Source organism: Thalassophryne amazonica, chromosome 8 (assembly GCF_902500255.1).
Source record: "Thalassophryne amazonica chromosome 8, fThaAma1.1, whole genome shotgun sequence".
NCBI classification, from domain to species: Eukaryota; Metazoa; Chordata; class Actinopteri; order Batrachoidiformes; family Batrachoididae; genus Thalassophryne; species Thalassophryne amazonica.
Window position 1 is genome coordinate 9,807,212 of NC_047110.1, and position 19,018 is coordinate 9,826,229.

The 19,018-nt window shown below is 44.0% G+C and overlaps 1 protein-coding gene across 1 annotated transcript in view; it reads right to left on the bottom strand.

Annotated features, from left to right (window-relative positions):
• cftr (CF transmembrane conductance regulator) overlaps positions 1–19,018 on the bottom strand; it is a 361,955-nt gene that overhangs the window by 144,906 nt on the left and 198,031 nt on the right. The window contains 5 exon segments of the mRNA XM_034175733.1: positions 752–902; positions 1,708–1,787; positions 3,638–3,924; positions 7,008–7,045; positions 7,122–7,250. Coding sequence (XP_034031624.1) covers positions 752–902; positions 1,708–1,787; positions 3,638–3,924; positions 7,008–7,045; positions 7,122–7,250 — 685 coding nt within the window.

The window sequence follows — 19,018 nt, forward strand, 5'->3', positions numbered from 1 at the left end:
TGCCTGAAGTGCGGGCTTCAGGCACGAGAGGGCGCTGCCGCCTCACAGGAACAGCCGAGGTGACAGCTGTCACTCATCAACTATGACAGCTGTCACCGATCATCTGCACTTCACCCCAGATAAAAGCAGGATGACACCTCCACCACGTCGCCGAGATATCGTTCTTCAAAGGAGGTAATATTCTCAGCCATAAACTAAACTGTATCTTAGTCTGAACTCTTTTTGCAGCCGCTTTCCTGTGGAGCCTTGTCCGCTGATTGGTGGTTTGTGAGAGTGCCGACGTCTTCGCCTCTCACTCTTTCCAGATAAGTGCTGAAACAGGAGCTGCACGAGTGTGTGATTTGAGTTGGAGGTGGAATTCCCACCGTTGTTGTTACTGGGTGTACACACACCCACACTTGACTGTCTTTGCTCTTCGCCAGCAGTACCAGATCCGACACGCGGAGACGGTGGTCACCTGGGGGACTCGGGACCTGGCGGCTCCAGTATCCTTCGGGTTCGGTGGCGGAGGAAATCGTGTGGTTCCGGTTCTTCTTTAGACGGACGTCTCCTATCGTCGAGCCTGCCCACACGACACCTTTATCCATTGACTTTGTATCATTCTATAATCTGCTGTGTATGGTTGTGGCATTCACAACAGTAAAGTGTTCAAATTTGACTCCTTCTATTGTCCGTTCATTTGCGCCCCCTGTTGTGGGTCCGTGTCACTACACTTTCACAACACTGCTCAGATAAAACGACATCACCTTACCTTCAGCCTCCAGTAGTTTAAGCTGCTGTCCAGTTCGAAGGAAGTACTTTCTGAGAATAACAAAAATAACAGCCAATGGGATGGAGGCAATAAAGATGTACGGCCTTATGATAGATACAGTGAAGATGGCGCCAATGACAATCAATGTGAGCTGAAAAAAAGAACAGAGGGGTAACCCAAGTTTATTGTCTGGATTCCAGACCAGAACCAAGCTTTTTACCACACTTAAAAATAGCGGTCTAATGGATTTTAGTTGATCTGAGATTTGTAAAGAACGCCCACGTTCGGCACACATATGGCCTGCAGAATAATGCCGAAGATGATATAACTGAGTGAAATACAGATTTATTGTTATTGTGAATTGTTTGTGTAGGTCGATGCAGAGTTGCAGTGAAATCATGGCAGTCGTCTGTGCATGTTAAAAGCTCTCAGTAGAGGCAGCCTGGTGCAGACTGAACACATGTGAGTGCAAGCACAGAAAGAATCACTCTGAAATATCAGTAGCTGATTAGGGAATGTGTGCAGTGCCTTCTCTGTGCTGTCCTGAGCTGAGTGTGTGCGGGTCCAATGTGGCTGGGAGCCCACTGACCTCCAGATTTTTTTTTGTACTTTTTCTGAGTGGTATAGCTGCTCAAAAGGACTCTTGGCTGGAGCTGCATGGGGCAGTCAGATGAGGTACAGTGAGCAGTGCCTGTCACTAGTACCAACAAGAAGGTGTTCAATTTTGATTACGATGCTTTCACTGTTCTACAATAAATGAAAAGCAAAATTATATTTGTTTCCCTTTTTTATTGATTTGGAAAATGACGACAAGCCTTGATCAGATCTAAACTATAAGGTTTATGATCTGTTGTACCCCTATTTAATAGCAAGCATATCAGTACTTTCTTGGACTGTTTTCACAAACTCTTGGTACAAAACAATGTTATTTCAGATACTGTGTGTGGGCAGAATACCTGTACAAGGTCAAACAGCACAAGAGGCAGCATGTCATCAATGGTGGCCATGTCTTTGGTAAACCTGTTCATGATCCGGCCTGGTAGAGGATATTCAAACACACTCAGGCTCAATGAACAATGTGGTGAATGAGTGAATTAAAGACCCTGGTGCTAAACGTACTGACATCACAAAAGGTCCATTTTGAGAAATTAAATCCAGAAATGTCATGGAGTCATAAAATCAGCCACTAAAGGTTTTGCTGTTTTAATGCATCAGACAGTAACTGCTGATGTTTGAAGTGTATGTAGGCAGGTTTTTAGCATTTTGAAACCTCACGTATTGTGAGATAGCAGCATCTTTGCTTTTGGGACTCGGGTACTTTTTGCACCTGCCTAGGACTTCAACACTCCTGGCATGAAAACCGGGAAAGGACTTTGTCAGAGTTAGAAAACTATTTATTTAGACACAATTTTCATCCTAAGTAAATATGACCCTCCCCAGGACAATGAGTAAAAATAAAACAGTAAAAGCACAACTGCACATTCGTTTCAGACAAAGGGATTTGTAGCACTGAAACACTAGACTTAGATACTTCTTGTGTACTAGAACATGATAACCTGTTGTTTTCATAATGGAAAGAAGTCACACAGGCATCTTTTCTGTTAACAATATTTATAAGGTTAACTTAGCTAAACGAATACAACATGTTTCTATGGTTAACCCCTTAACGCCCATCGTCGCATATATGCTACAATCTCTGACTCAAATATGCAACTTACCAAATTGACCTGTATGCCCGTTGTCGCAAATTTGCAACATACCATCATTATTATTATAACATTATAACATAAAGTCATTACCAGAATACCCAATATTACTATCTAGTTTTTGTACAAAAGTGAAATTAATAATCTCAACATTATTTACCATCTACTTAAAGGCAAAAACACACACAAAACATTTTTTTTTATATACAGCTATATAAATTCGGGCGTTACGGGATTAACCTGAATTGTCTAAAAATGTGACCTCAGTACTTTTAGCACCCATATTTCCAATTAGTGTGGTGATACAGATCAACAAAATGGATACATGTAAAGATGTATGTGCAGTTTTGGGCATTACAACAAAAGTAATTAGAAACATTCACCCTATTGAGGTTTCAAATCCTGCAAAACTTCGGAGAGTTTGCCGCGCTGTGCGATGTCATTAACATTGAGAACTGCATTGAGATGCTCTGATCAGGCTGCACTTTAACCGCTGCACACAGACAACAGCATTAACATCACAACGTAAGACTCTTCGTACATTGTGCCTAAAACTGAATATATTATCCGGGTTTTAGACGTTGTTATTGTGTTTGTTTTATGTAAACCTGTGAGAAGCACAGGTTACTTCTCTGTTATTTTCAATGGGATTCGCTGGGAGCCGCGATCACTTCCTGTTCATGTAGATCTGGGGGAAAGGGAAGTTTGCTCTTTTTTTGCTCTGATTATTGTCCTTCACAGCACTGTTTCTCCAGTTCATTCCAGAGAAATATAAATAAAATGTCTGAAATTTGGTTTGCATTTATTAAATTCCATGCAGGTTAAACGTAGCAGATACAGAATATAGGTTTTAGCAAGTTTAAAGGGTCTTATGCAGCAGTCTCTTATTAACATGATGAAAAGCAAAATAAATGGGGGAGGTGATGGTCTAGTGGGTAGGCGTTGGGCTTGAGGGGTGAATGTGAGGTATTGATGTGTAAAGCGCTTTGAGCGTCTGATGCAGATGGAAAAGCGCTGTAGAAATGCAGTCCATTTACCATTTAAATTACATTTTGGTAGTATAATGTTCATTTGCAATTGTTGCCATGTGGATTTTCTATGTTGTTTCGACTCTCTGGCATGCAAGGGATCATGAGATATCTCAATAGGGTGAATTAAGAAAGTGGAGTGAGTAGAATACCTGTTTTCATGGTGTTGAGCACAGCCATTGGGGCCCGTAGGACAGCCCTTAGCATCTGCTCATGCAATCTCTTGGAGACTGTGAGTAATGTGTGCACTAAAGGGAGTCCTCTGATGAAACCCAATGCCAGGACACTTTCAGAAGTGGCTACAAAGATGTACATGATGTAGTAAGCACTGGTTGGTGTGACAATAACAGCCAGGTGGACAGGCGGTGACGAGGCATTGGGAGGTTGCTCGCTAATGTAGTTGGGTGATGAAGGATTGGCTCCATCCCTCCAAACCGCACTGGTAGAACCCAACAGAAGATTACAAATGTCACATTGATTCAAAATAAGATGTGTACAAACTTGCTATTTGCATGAAAATTATACAACAAAACCCTTAAACATTTTGACATAGACAACATTTGTCAATGACCTGAATCACAGATTCAAGATATACTGTTGTGGTCTAGTCCTGTTAGGGTCCTATCTATGACCAGGTTTTTAGTTGGTTTGTTCTGCCCTTTGTCTCTACTGTCTGTTTAGTCTCATTTCCTCTATCTTGTCTCAGTATTTTCTTGGAATTTCTTCTCAGTCACTCCCAGCTTCCTTTACTGGTTTCACATCTTGTCTTTTCTCCTTCAGCCTGTCAATTATTTCTCTCTTGCAAGCCTTCTATCATCGTCACTGTCAAGCTATGTCTCTGTGTTCAGTTCACTCTGCCTCAGCTCTGTCTCCTCTGTTTCCCTCTCTGCCTCCCTCTGGTGTTCTCCTGGGTTCATCACGTCCTCAGCAATTACCTGTACCCAGTGGTGGGCAGTTGCGCTTATCCGCAAACCGCTAATTATCAAAACTTTTTTGTAAGCAGATTTTCAGCTAATTTCAAAAACCATCAATGGACCAATTAGCTTCCAATAAATTTAGCTCCAATAACTTTTAGAGCTCTGACATTTTTTTTTACATAGTTAGTAATGGTGAAAAACATTGATAAACCCTGTTGGCTCCTGTATTTTGCAGCAGTGAGGTAGCTAAGAGAAGCAGAGCTCAACTCTACCCCAGCAGAAGGGATCTGGCCACCAGACTGCCACCAAAAAATAAAAAAATGTCATTACCCTTTACAGCATACAGCGGTCCAGCCGTGAGGCTGAAGGCCTCAAAGGAAAGTATGTTTGACTTGTGGTTTTGGTTTATAAACCAAATTAATCCAGATAGTTTAATGACATTAATGTCAACTCTTGTCATTTGTACAAAGTGAAAATATAACACATATCTTTTAATTTTAAAATAATGCACTAATTATGAAGTTTTGAACATATTAACACACACACAGATGCCAAACTGCATTATGGGTAAACTCATCCTGATCATCACTGATTGGTTGATTCATTTAACCAACACAAAACTGTGTTGGTTTTTACAAATAAATATGTATTTGTAAAATATGTAATTTTTTTCATTTGTTAAAAAAGGCATTTGCAAAACTGAAAATTCTGTTTGTTAAGTAGTGATTCAGCCAGGAAGCAATAACCATGTGATATAACCAGGTGTCATTCACACTGCCATCCAGTAGATGGCAATGTCCTATACATTTTAACCCATCTACTAGATAGCATATTACATACTGGCTTACCAAGCTTTTTGCTTTTTTACACTGTGCTTTGTAATCTTTTAATTCATTTTATTTTGTTTTCTGAATTATTTTGTGTGAAGCACCTTGAGGCAACTCTGTTGTGAGTTGGTGCTATAGAAAGTGAATAAACTGAATTGAAATTGAGGCTCAGTTTACTCATAATGCAGTTTGGCATGTGTGAGTTTATGAAACTTGACTCTTCAGCAAGAACACAACTCCTTGGTTGAAGTCAAAGTCAAAGTCGGCTTTATTGTCAATTCTTCACATGTACTAGACATACAAGGAATCGAAATTTCGTTTCTCACTTTCCCTCGGTGATGACAGGACAAGACATTTCAACAATAAGCATTTAGTATTTACAGTGTAATGTCTGAGGTAATAGTAAAAGTGGAAAGTGCAGTAGTGCAAACCATTCAGTATTTGTAGCAGCAACTAATTTTTGTTAAGACACTGTGCAAGTGGTGTGGTGGTGATAAAGTGAATCAGTGTAGGACATTGGTCATAGGCAACATATATATATATAAGCTGGGGAGGAGAGAGTTCAATAATCTCACAGCCTGGTGGATGAAGCTCTTTGTGAGTCTGGTGGTGCAGGACCGGAGGTTCCTGTACCTCTTCCTGGAGGGCAGAGTGCTTGGCTTGCATGGCTTACATCACCCACAATTGTGGTTGCTTTGCGGTTGAGGTGGGTGGTGTATATGTCTTGCAGAGAGGGGAGTGAGGCACCAATGATCCTTCCAGCTGCATTCACTATGCACTGTAGGGCTTTCTTGTTGTAGTCAGTGCAGCTTCCGTCCCACACAGTGATGCAGCTGGAAAGGATGCTCTCAATGGTGCCATGGTAGAAAGTGCTCATGATGGTTGGTGGAGCACTTGCCCGCTTGAGTTTGCGCAGGAAGTAGAGATACCGGTGGGCCTTCTTTGGCCTTCCAGGACAAGACCTCACTGATGTGCACCCCCAGGAATTTGGTGCTGCTCACTCTCTTCACAGCAGCACCCTCGATGGTCAGTGACAGGTGTTGGGTGTGACCTTTCCAGATGTCAACAACAATCTCCTTGGTCTTGCTGACATTCAGCAGGAGGTTGTTGTTTCTGCAACACATGGTCAGAAGGTTGACCTCTTCCTTGTAGTGAGTCTCATCGCCCTTGGTGATGAGCCCCACCAGAGTTGTGTCATCCGCAAACTTCACTATGTGGTTTGTGCTGTGGGTTGTTGTGCAGTCATGTGTCAGTATGTGAAGTGGACTGAGCACGCAGCCTTGGGGAGCCCCTGTATTCAATACAATGCTGCTCGAGGTGTTGTTGGCAACACGGACTGCTTGTGGCCTCTGGGTGAGGAAGCAGCCAGTTGCAAAGGGAAGTGCTGAGCCCCAGTTTGTCTAGTTTGCAGATGAGCTATTGAGGTATTATGGTGTTGAACGCTGAACTGAAGTCTATGAACAGCATTCTCACATATGAGTGTTTTGTCTCATGTTGATGTAATTTGACATGGCAGAGCTGAATCAACAAAATTTTAATCAATCTTTCTCAAGACAAAACACATCTCTCCTTCAGGTGTGTTCAAATCTTCCAACTATTTTATGACTTGTACACAAGCACATAGAGAGCGGTAAGAGTGCTGAGGCTGCACCTCCTCCTGCTCCTTCATGTGAAGGATGTAACCACAGACAGCAGTGACACAGAACACTGTTTCATCAGGTTGTGAGATTGCAACATGTCGTCTTTCAATCATCAGAAACATGACGTACGACACTTACGTAGTGATGAGGTAAATACCAAGGACTGAACCAGCAACCTGTTGGGGGAAGGAACAACAGCTTTCATGTTAACTCAAGATAACAAGCAATGCAGAAAAGTGCAAACAATTTTACCTCAATGGCAAAGACAAACAGGATGAAAATTAAGACGTAGATCAAGCTCCTGTTGGTGGTGATGTAACGTAGATATGTGCTCCACGAAGTTGTTTGGAAAATGTTTTGCCGTTCATCTACAAAACATTGCTGTGAAGATAAAGACTGTTGTTAGACTACATCTCAAAAGTAAAACATAATCAGGTAACCTACAAGTGCTTTAGGAGGGTCCTGCTCCCACAACATGACATTGCAATGCTTTATCAAAGCCCTTGGCCTCAAATACCAACCTTCCCCAACTGAATGGAGGACAAGTCCAACACAGGCCCTGAGGCCAATCAGGCAGGTTCGTATCCCTGGGTACTGTAGCATGAAACAGATGGGAGTCTACAGTGCATCCAGAGAGGATTCACAGCAGCTACCTTTTTCCACATTTTGTTGTGTTGCAGACTTATTTCAAAATGGAGAAAATTCCCCCCCCGCAAAAAAAAAAATCAATGACAACATGAAAAAAGTTTGTTTTTGGAATTCTGCAAATTTATTAGAAATAAAAGAAATCACATGTACGTAAGTATTCACACCCTTTGCTCAATACTTTGTTTATGCACATTTGGCAGCAATTACACCCTCAAGTCTTCTTGAATATAATACCACAAGCTTGGTGTACCTATCTTTGGGCAGTTTTGTCCTCTTTTCAGCGCCTCTCAAGCTCCATCAGGTTGGATGGGGAGTGTCAGTGCACAGATATTTTCAGATCTCTCCAGAGATGTTCAATTGGATTCAGGACTGGGCTCTGGATGGGCCACTGAAGGACATTCACAGAGTTGTCCTGAAGCCACTCCTTTGATATTTTGGCTGTGTACTTAAGGTCATTGTCCTGTTGAAAGACTGGGGCGACGGTTCACAAAGATGAACCATTGCCCCAGTCTGAGGTTAAGAGTGCTCTGGAGCAGGTTTTCATCCAGGATGTCTCTGTACATTGCTACATTCATCTTTCCTTCAATCCTAACTAGTCTCCCAGTTCCTGCTCCTGAAAAACATCCCCACAGCATGATGCTGCCACTACCATGCTTCACTGTAGGGATGGTGCCTAGTTTCTGCCAAACATCCATCCATCCATCTTCTACCGCTTAGTCCAATTAAGGGTCGCGGGGGGCTGGAGCCTATCCCAGCAGTCATAGAGCGCGAGGCGGGGTACACCCAGGACAGGACGCTAGTCTGTCGCAGGGCCACAAATAGACAAACAAACACAGACACACCCACACACACACCCACGGACAATTTTAAAGACCCCAATCCACCTAACCCGCATGTCTTTGGATGTGGGAGGAAACCGGAGCACCCGAGGAAACCCACGCAAACACGGGGAGAACATGCAAACTCCACACAGAAAGGCCACGGGAATCGAACCCACAACCTTCTCGCTGTGAGGCAACAGTGCTAACCACTAAGTCACCGTGCTGCCCTCTGCCAAACATGACGCCTGGTATTCACACCAAAGAGTTCAATCTTTGTCTCATCAGACCAGAGAATTTTGTTTCTCATGGTCTGAGAGTCCTTCAGGTTCCTTTTGGCAAACTCCAGGTGGGCTGCCATGTGCATTTAACTAAGGAGCGGCTTCCATCTGACCACTCTACCATACAGCTGTGATTGGTGGATTGCTGCAGAGATGGTTGCCTTATGGAAGGTTCTTCTCTCTCCACAGAGGAGTACTGGAGCTCTGACAGAGTGGCCATCAGGTTCTTGGTCACCTTGTTGTATGGCTGGGGGGCCTGGCTGCCTTTTTGTTTCTGTCTTTTGTTTTTCCTTCCAGGTGGCTTGCATTTGGAACTGAGTGGCTGTGTTGCTGAGTTTATCAGGACCTCACCCTGATCACCTGAGGCTGATCACCTGCGGCTCATCAGGACTCACAGCTGTGGTGCATCTGCATGGATTGGAACATGGTGGCATTTAAGACTGGAGTATGTCTTTGTGTATTTGCCAGAGACTCGACCTTGTGACCAGACGGGTGAGATCTTCGTCTCGGGAGCCATCTCATCATCAGTGGATGCAGAGAACGTCCAGGTTTGATGCACGGTCTGTGAAAGAGGAGGGGGTGAGGTCTCACGCTCGTCAGCACACTTCCTGAGGTACGTTACATTTTGTGACTAACATTTATACAGTCAGTAAATGTGGTGTCCCTCACACCTTTTTATATTGAGCTGTACGTTAGTCATGTATCGGCTTCCACTGCAGTGGAGTTTTGTGAACTGGATGTTCCATGCCTGCAGGTTGGGAAGCTGATTAGTAATCAAGCCAGGAAGTGTTTGCTGTTTGTACACCTTTAAGTGTTCTCTCTGTGTGTAGAGTGTGGACTCACATAATGGTTCCTTCTTTCACAGACTCGGTTTGTTGCGGCCACCTGGGGGTGTCGGCGGGGTCCTTGGGTCCGAACAGCTTCTGGCTCCGGACCGTTAGCGCTGCTGGGAGCGCACCACGCCAGACTGCACTTTCTTTTGTATTTTTTGTATCACTGTTATGTATTAAATTCAGTTAGCCTTTGTACCGTGCTCTGCTTATTTCATACTGGGTCCTTCAAACGCTGGTCGGTTCTCCGAGCTGCGTCCGACACATAACAGTAGTCTCTGGCCAAACATCACGGACCCAGCGGTAGCAGAGACGGTAACGCGCCGGGAAGGCGGCAGCAGACGTTCAGTAGTTATCCGGATCAGTTGCGGGTGCTCTCCGCCCGGATGGTGCGTGTTTGAGACCCATTACTGAATACTGATTTGTGCTCTCTTGCAGCCGTGTTCCTGTGTTTGTGCCTTATCCGAGGGTCGTGGTGGAGTGTGACTGGCGACGGCTTCGCGTCACGCTCCGACCGGATAAGAGGTTTAAACGGGAGCTGCAAGAGTGTGTCTGTAATGGGTGCACGCGCACGGCGGAGCTCTGTGGCACGGGTCGCTGAGCTTCCTGTGTTACAGTTGTAGCCCCGTTTCCCCGGATAAAGATAACTACTGCGTCTGTTGTATCAGCTCCGGCGTTATTTAGTTGAGCACATTTTGGTTGTGTTGCACACAGCTGCGCACGAAGATGCAGCTCGTTTGTTTTTTGTCACCAAAGGGGGTTTTTCATTTTTAGCACTTTGGCTCCCTCTTTTGGTGACTGAGTCACATTACCGTCAAGCTCTTAAGTTGGAACAGGTGTGTTCCATTTATTGGAGCTTGACGGTATAAATCACTTGTTTTGTGTTAGTTCATTTTGTGTGGGTGTTTTTTGAGTTGGTTTTTGTGTGGGATTTTATTTTTTGTTTTTCACTATTTAGTGTCTGGGGTCGTGACCCTGCAGTTCTGCCAAAAAACAAACAAACAAAAAAAAAACAAAACAAAAAAAAGGACCCAAGCAACTGTATGTTAGTCTGTTAGTCTTTCTTTTTATTTCTTTCAGTTTCACCTCCCAGGGTTTGATGGGACAGTCCCCTGGGGGGTTATGGGGGGGTAATTGGGTTGTTTTTTTTTTTCTTTTGTTTTTTGTTGTGCCCTCTCTTCTCCTCTGGCTCCAGCCGGGTGAGCCGTAGTGTCAGCGTTGCTGGAGTGGTGCAGTTTGGTTATGCTGGGCGTTTCCCGGGTAACCTCTGCACCTAGAGGGGGGGGTGTTTTCTTTTTGTTCCCTGTCTTCTCCTCTGGCTCCAGCCGTGTGAGCCGTAGTGTCGGCGTTGCTGGAGTGGTGCAGTTTGGTTATGCTGGGTGTTTCCCAGGTAACCGCTGCACCTGGGGGGGGGGGGGGGGGGTGTTTTTCTCCTTTTTGTTTTTCCCCCCAGTTTCCGCCCTCAGGGTTTGACTGTGGTGTCCTCTGGGGGGGAAAGGGCTGTGGGTCCATCTAGCCATAGACGGCCGGGGCTGGGTCCGTTGGTCATGAGGGGAGGCGTCTCCTGGGGTTGACGAGTGGTCCTCTGGGAGGCGCTGGGAGTCCCCGTGGGTGACGTTGGATCCCAGAGGGACCTCGGCTGTGGTTATTACTCCTGGAGCTGGCGGGATGTCCTCTGGGGGGTGTTGGTCCCTACATGTCGTTGGGGGGGTGTTAGCATTTTTATTTGTTAGCTTAAGTTTGGGTTGTTTTTCTTTTCTCCCCTTCCCGGGGTTTGATGGAATGGGCCTCTGGGGAGGGGGGGGGGTGTTTTGGTTGTTTGTGTTTGTCTTTTTGGTTTTATGACTAACCAGACTGTGAACATGGTTGGACAAAGGCTGACCGCACAGGTTTAAGAACTCCTGGCCACACCTGTGCTAAGTGACTGACAGGAAACAAAGGCAAAGATGCAGCCAGAGGAGAAGACATCAACCGTTCTGTTTGATGAGGATTCTGCTGGAAGATGAATGCGGATACGGTTTCCAGCCATGGTCCCTGGAGGGGGGTGTTTCTCCTGGGCCAGGTTTGTGTGGTCGCCGGGAGGCTTCCCGTGAGGGTGGGGTACTGTTGTATGGCTGGGGGGCCTGGCTGCCTTTTTGTTTCTGTCTTTTGTTTTTCCTTCCAGGTGGCTTGCATTTGGAACTGAGTGGCTGTGTTGCTGAGTTTATCAGGACCTCACCCTGATCACCTGAGGCTGATCACCTGCGGCTCATCAGGACTCACAGCTGTGGTGCATCTGCATGGATTGGAACATGGTGGCATTTAAGACTGGAGTGCACAGTGTGTATTTGCCAGAGACTCGACCTTGTGACCAGACGGGTGAGATCGTCGTCTCGGGAGCCATCTCATCATCAGTGGATGCAGAGAACGTCCAGGTTTGATGCACGGTCTGTGAAAGAGGAGGGGGTGAGGTCTCACGCTCGTCAGCACACTTCCTGAGGTACGTTACATTTTGTGACTAACATTTATACAGTCAGTAAATGTGGTGTCCCTCACACCTTTTTATATTGAGCTGTACGTTAGTCATGTATCGGCTTCCACTGCAGTGGAGTTTTGTGAACTGGATGTTCCATGCCTGCAGGTTGGGAAGCTGATTAGTAATCAAGCCAGGAAGTGTTTGCTGTTTGTACACCTTTAAGTGTTCACTCTGTGTGTAGAGTGTGGACTCACATAATGGTTCCTTCTTTCACAGACTCGGTTTGTTGCGGCCACCTGGGGGGTGTCGGCAGGGTCCTTGGGTCCGAACAGCTTCTGGCTCTGGACCGTTAGCGCTGCTGGGAGCGCACCACGCCAGACCGCACTTTCTTTTGTATTTTTTGTATCACTGTTATGTATTAAATTCAGTTAGCCTTTGTACCGTGCTCTGCTTATTTCATACTGGGTCCTTCAAAAGCTGGTCGGTTCTCCGAGCTGCGTCCGACACATAACACACCTCCCTGAATAAGGCCCTTCTTCACCCCGATTGCTCAGTTTAGACGGGCATCCAGCTCTAGGAAGAGTGCTGGTGGATCCGAACTTCTTCCATTTATGGATGATGGAGGTCACTGTGCTCACTGAGACCTTCAAAGCAGCAGAAGTTTCTGTACGCTTCCCCAGATTTGTGCTTTGAGACAATCCTGTCTCAGAGGTCCTGTCTTCATACTTGATTTGTACTCTGATGCACTGTCAACTGTGGGACCTTATATGTAAACAGGTGTATGTCTTTCCAAATCATGTCCAATCAACTGAATTTACCCCAGGTGGACTATAGAAGCATTTCAAGGATGATCAGTGGAAACAGCACCTGAGCTCATTATTGAGCTTCATGGCAAAGGCTGTGAATACTTAGACTAATTAGGAAAGGGTTTTACTTATAGAATTACAAGCATTTTTGAGTAAAAGTTGGCAAATAGTGTTACTTTGTCAATTTGGGTGCACTGATTCCAAATCTGCCATTTGCCAAACTGTATCTGTCCTCTGATGACCTTGAGAGGTTATTGAACTTTGTACCTGTTGACCCAACCAGAAATCCCACTTAGAGCATGAATTATCAATCTGACCTCATTAAAAATGCACAAGATGTGAAGAAAATTGTCCAATTGTCGAGATTTGAATATTTCAAGTCCTAATAACCTACTTTTCAGGATGTCCTTGACCTTTGGTGACCTTGAGAGGTCGCTGACCTTTTAGATTGCTCCGTTCAACTTCATTTCATAGAGAGCTTGTTAATTGTCAATTAAAATGTTTTTTAATTATTTGTCAAACTGTGTCCCAGGTTTGGATAATCGCTTTTTGTTTATATAGCATTTACGAAAATACCTTACTTGACCTTTGTGACCTTGAGTGATTAGATAGTTAGCCCTGTGGGTATGACTGTTAATTCACGCACGAGCATATGTTTGTCTCTAAACACTTATCACTCACAATGAAAGCAACCCTGCCAGACAGAAGCTTGATTTGAAGGATGAGAACAACATCTTAGCCACCTTGCAGCATTTTCTTGTCTTTGCTGATGAACAAGGACCAAATCTGCAAAATGTTGCAACAAAAGATGTGGTACCAGAGAGCATCAGTGATGATCTACAGACTACAGGCCTGTTGCACTTACGCCTGTGGTCATGAAGTGCTTTGAAAGACTGGTCTCTCAGCACATCAGAGCCTGTCTGCCTCCCACTCTGGACCCCCACCAGTTTGCCTACACAGCAAACCGCTCCACAGAGGACGCTATCACCACAGCTCTCCACACCGCGCTGAGCCACCTGGAGCACCAGGGGAGCTATGTGAGGATGCTCTTCCTGGACTTCAGCTCAGCCTTCAACCACATCATCCCAGAGATCCTGGTCCAGAAACTGACACATCTGGGCATCTCCACCCCCATCAAGGACTTCCTCACGAACCACCCACAGTCTGTGAAACTTGGCCCCCACCTTTCCTCCACCATCACACTCAGCACCAGTTCCCCTCAAGGCTGTGTATTGAGCCCCCTCCTGTTCACCCTTTACACTCACGACTGCTCTCCGACCCATCTGTCAAACACCATCATAAGGTTTGCGGATGATACCAGGGTGGTTGGGCTCATCTCAGGGGGGATGAGTTTGATTACAGAGACGAGGTCAACCGACTGACAGCGTGGTGTTCAGCTAACAACCTGCCGCTGAACACCACAAAAACAAAAGAAATAAACCTGGACTTCAGGAAGGGCAGGGCTGGGTCAGCCCTGCCCTTCCTGGGTCAGGCCTGCCCTTCCTGCCGCGCTCTGGTGGTCAATGGGGAAACTGTGTGGAAAGGGTCAGCTCCATCAGATTCCTGGGAGTGCGGCTCTCTCACAGCCTCTCCTGGACTGCCAACACCACAGTGGTGGTGAAGAAAGCCCAGCAGCGACTCTATTTCCTGAGGGTGCTCAGGAGGAACAATCTGGAGGAGACGCTGCTGGTGTTGTTCTGCAGAGCCACCATTGAGAGCATCCTGACGTACTGCATTACAGGGTGGTACGGAGGTGCACAGCAGCAGACAGGAGAACACTGCAGAGGGTGATCAAACGGCCTCAGGCCGACGGTATAGGTCAATCAAAACTAGGACAAACAGACTCAGGGACAGCTTTCTCCCCAGAGCGATCACTGTACTGAACAATAACAAACCACATTAATCTGTACTTTTCAAAGTTCTTCTGCAATATCTGTACCCACGTGCAATATTTTCCCATGCAGTATCATTCCAGTTGTACATAATTCTTGTTTTACATTTTACTTTTGTCCACATTTTATTTTAGTTGTACATATATTTAAATAATTTATTTTGTTAAATTTCATTATGTTTTCTTTGGCTAATAATTACTTGCACTTCGGAAAAGCACCTTTTGGAGTTTCACTCAAATCTCGTTGCAATGTAAATTACAGTGACAATAAAGGCGATTCTGATTCGATTCTGATTCTGACCTACTCAAGGCTTGTCAGAAAGGTCAAGATCAGCTGATAGAATTTGTCAGAGACAGACTTGAAATTGGCGAAGATGGCAGGAGAACACTTGATTTCACCGAACCTTGTGCAAGAACAAGTATCTTACCTTTGCTTCTCTCTTTGACAGAGAGCACAAAGTACATACAACCACAAAGACGGTTGTATGTGCAGATAAGAAAGTTTTGCAACAGGTACTCACTGCATGTCAGACTGGAAGGGATGTGAACTTGGAGGAAATCCTCAAGCACGAGCTGTTGCCTTCTCCTCCATCTCTGGCAGATATGAAAGGAGAACTTCGATCTGGTCAGAAGTCTGTCTTGGCGGAGTCAGTAACCCTTCCCTGACTTCCAGGGAAATTGGTACTGATGGAACTATCATTGTTGATGGTCAGGCACATGTCATTGCAATGGTTAAACCATCAAAGGCCAGAACCTTTGGTGATTTGGCTGATATGTTTGTGAACTCCATAATGAACTTGGGGGCACTGTTCAGTTGCATTGATGTTACCTTCGACAGATATTATGATCTCTCCATCAAAAGTGGTACAAGAGACAAACGTTCTCACAAAGTTGTAACCGTACGATATGAGATGAAAAGCAGAGACATTCCCTTGCCCTTGAAATGGGACAATTTCATAGCACACAATCAGAACAAGGCACATTTGACAAGGTTTCTATCCCAGCAACTGTTGCTGCAGGCACCACAGGACAAAGTCGTCATAGTTGCAGGTGGTTTCACTGATGAGGAACAGGTGGAATCCTCTGCTGGTTACATCAACACACAGGAGTTGGAGGCCAAACATGAAGAAGCTGACACAAGAATGGTGCTGCATTTGCATCAAGAGCCAAGCATCAGGTATTGTTGCTGCCTCTCGTGATACAGATGTCCTGGTTTTGCTGCTGACCCACTTCAACAAGATGTCCTGCAAGAAGGTTTGGATGAAAACAGGAACAGCAAAGAAAATGAAGTACCATTCATGCAACTCCATTCATGCAGTTGCAGCAAGTCTTGGAGATAATATACTCAATGCACTTCCAGCATTTCATGCCATCACAGGCTGTGACACCACATCATTTCTAGCTGGTCATAGCAAGAAATCCTGCTTTAAGACATTCAAGGAGTGCTACAACCTGCTGTCAAGTCTTGGCAAAGGGAATCTCAGTGACCACATCACTGCAGACGCAGAGAAATTCATTTGCAGTCTTCAAGACTGACTGCGTTTCATCAGACAGAGCGACAGTGACACTTTTCACTCAGACACATTTGCTGCAAACCTTGCCACCAACTCATAATGCCCTGTCATTTCACAGAGAGCTCAGTACCAAGCAGCTGTGTGGAACGAAGCAGATCAACAGCAACCTGTACTGACTCCACCACAATCCATGGGATGGAAAACTGAAAATGGAGCACTGGTACCAGTTCTGACTTCCTTTGTTTCTGTACCACAGAAGCTTGTCAGTTTAGTTACCTGTCAATGTACAACTTAGTGCATGAAAGGTAATTATAGTACATGCAAGATAAACACGCTTCAGTGCACCGCTGCATGTAGTTGCCATGCATCTGTCTGTAGAAACAAGGCGAAGTAAATACAACGCCGTAAACAACATTATGAGCTTCAGTTGGATGACCTCTCAAGGTCACCAGGGGTCAAATAAGTTTCCAAAGTGATGAAATGACACCAAGATTGTGTACTGAAAATGCATGATACCAGAATGTGTGAAATCAAACAACATTTTGATTTGTAAAAAATTGTACTGTTGCAAGCCAAATTAAGTTAAAGGGAGCAATTCAAAAAGGTCAGCGACCTCTCAAGGTCACCAAAGGTCAAGGACATCCTGAAAAGTTGGTAATTAGAATTTGAAGTATTCAAATCTAGACGATTTCAGCATCTTAGCATCTTGTGCATTTTTAATGAGGTCAGGTTGATAATTCATGCTCAAAGTGGGATTTCTGGTCGGGCCAACAGGTACAAAGTTCAGTGATCTCTCAAGGTCATCAGAGGAGAGATACAGTTTGGCAAATGGCAGATTTTGAATCAGCACACCCAAATTGACAAAGTAACACTATTTGCCAACTTCTACTCAAAATACCTGTAATTCTATAAGTAAATAATTCCTGTAGGTGGCAATTTTGGCACCAGTCTAACTTATGTACATGTGATTTCTTTTTTATGTTTAATAAATTTGCAAAAATCTCGTAAAGACTTTTTCACATTGCCATTATGGCATAATGTATGTAGAAATTTGAGGAAAAAAATATTTTATCCATTTTGGAATAAGGCTGTAACATAAAAAAATCTGGAACAAGTACAGCGCTGTGAATACTTTCTGGATGCCCTGCATAAGGAGTTGGAATGGCATGTGAGTCCAGAATGTTTGTAGAATCTTAGGTCTTAGTCCTCAACAGTTCTCAACCATTTTATTACCTGTTAATTGGACATTGTTTTTTATGTTAATTAACTGTCTTAACATATGTATATGTATGTCCATTGCAGCACAATGGACTTTGTGCTGCAATGCACCGTGGGAGTTGTCATGTTGGAGTTGTAACATGTATCATGGTAACATGGAACTGTTAACAGTGTTGTTAGTGTTACTGATTTATTATGTTTTTGCAGTTCAGTTGTTTTAGTCAGTTTAGTTAAGTGTCATGTTGCTGTTACAGTGACTGACAAGTGCAGTGTGTTTGATGTGTTCCACCACCACTGTCTCTGTTTGTGGGTGTGTAAAAATGAAAGCATCTGCTTGCGGCAGAATGCAAAAAAGACAAAATGCTCTGGCTCGGTTTTTGTTCTTCTGTGCAGCTCGCCACAATATATTAAAAGATAAGTCTATGTACGTGTGTGTGTATGGCTTTGATCATGGACAAACTGGGGAGAGCTGACATTTGCCGTTTGGTAGGCTTATGCATGTTGGGACAAGGATGAATACCACCAAAATGTAACATTGATATGACTAATATTTTTGGAGGAACTATGGATATTATCTAATGACACTGAACAACGGACATTGATAATTACATTCTGGACTCCTATATCATGTATATCTTAAAAGGGAGCATGCGTGCATGCATGAGTGAGTGCATGATTTTATTTAGTAAATTCAAAGTAAGTACATAATAAAATTGTAAATATGTTAAAAAAATGGATGATGTATGAAAGTGGAAATACTTATTTCCATTTAAAAATCAAATGACAAAAATAAAATAATTATTATTATTACACTCATCTTCAACTGCTTATCTAAGACCAAGTTATGAGTTGCTGGAGCCTATCCCAGCAGTCAGAGAGCGTGCGGGAAAGTACACCCTGGACAGGACACCAGTCTATCACAGGACCACATATAGACAAACAAACACATTCACACCTATGCACAATTTAAAGTCTCTAGTTCACCTAACCTGGATGTCTTTGGATGGGGAGAAAACCAGAGCACCTGGAGAGAACCCATGCAAACACAAGGAGAACATGAAAACTCCACACAGAAAGGCCACAGGTGAGAATTGATCCCATGACCTTCTCAATGTGAGGCAACAGTACTACCCATTAATCCACCAGGCTGCCCTAATACTGGTAATAATACTAATAATAATACTAATACTACTACTACTACTAATACTACTACTACTACTAATAATAATAATAATAACAAGAACAATCAGAGATTTCTGACGTCCTCCAAACCTGGATCTGGACCACCACCAAAATTCAGTGGACTCTTCCATCTATCTGTGGTGCAAATTTGATGAGAATCAATTAAGTAGTTTTGAAGAAATCCTTTAAAGCCTATAAAAAGTGAAATCTTGATCCAGAAACTGGATCTGGATATGGATGACCTCCAAAATTCAGTGGAGTCTGCCATGCTCTAATATCTATCTGTGGTGCAAATTTGGTTAGAATCAGTGAGGTAATTTTGAAGAAATCCTTCAAAGTGTATATAAAAAGGAATCTCGATCCAGAATGCGGATTCGGATCCAGATCACCTCCAAAATTTAATGGAGTCTTCCATGGCCTAATATCTATCTGTGGCGCAAATTTGGTGAGAATATGTGAGGCAGTTTTGACATAATCCTGCTTATAACAAACAGACAGACAAATAA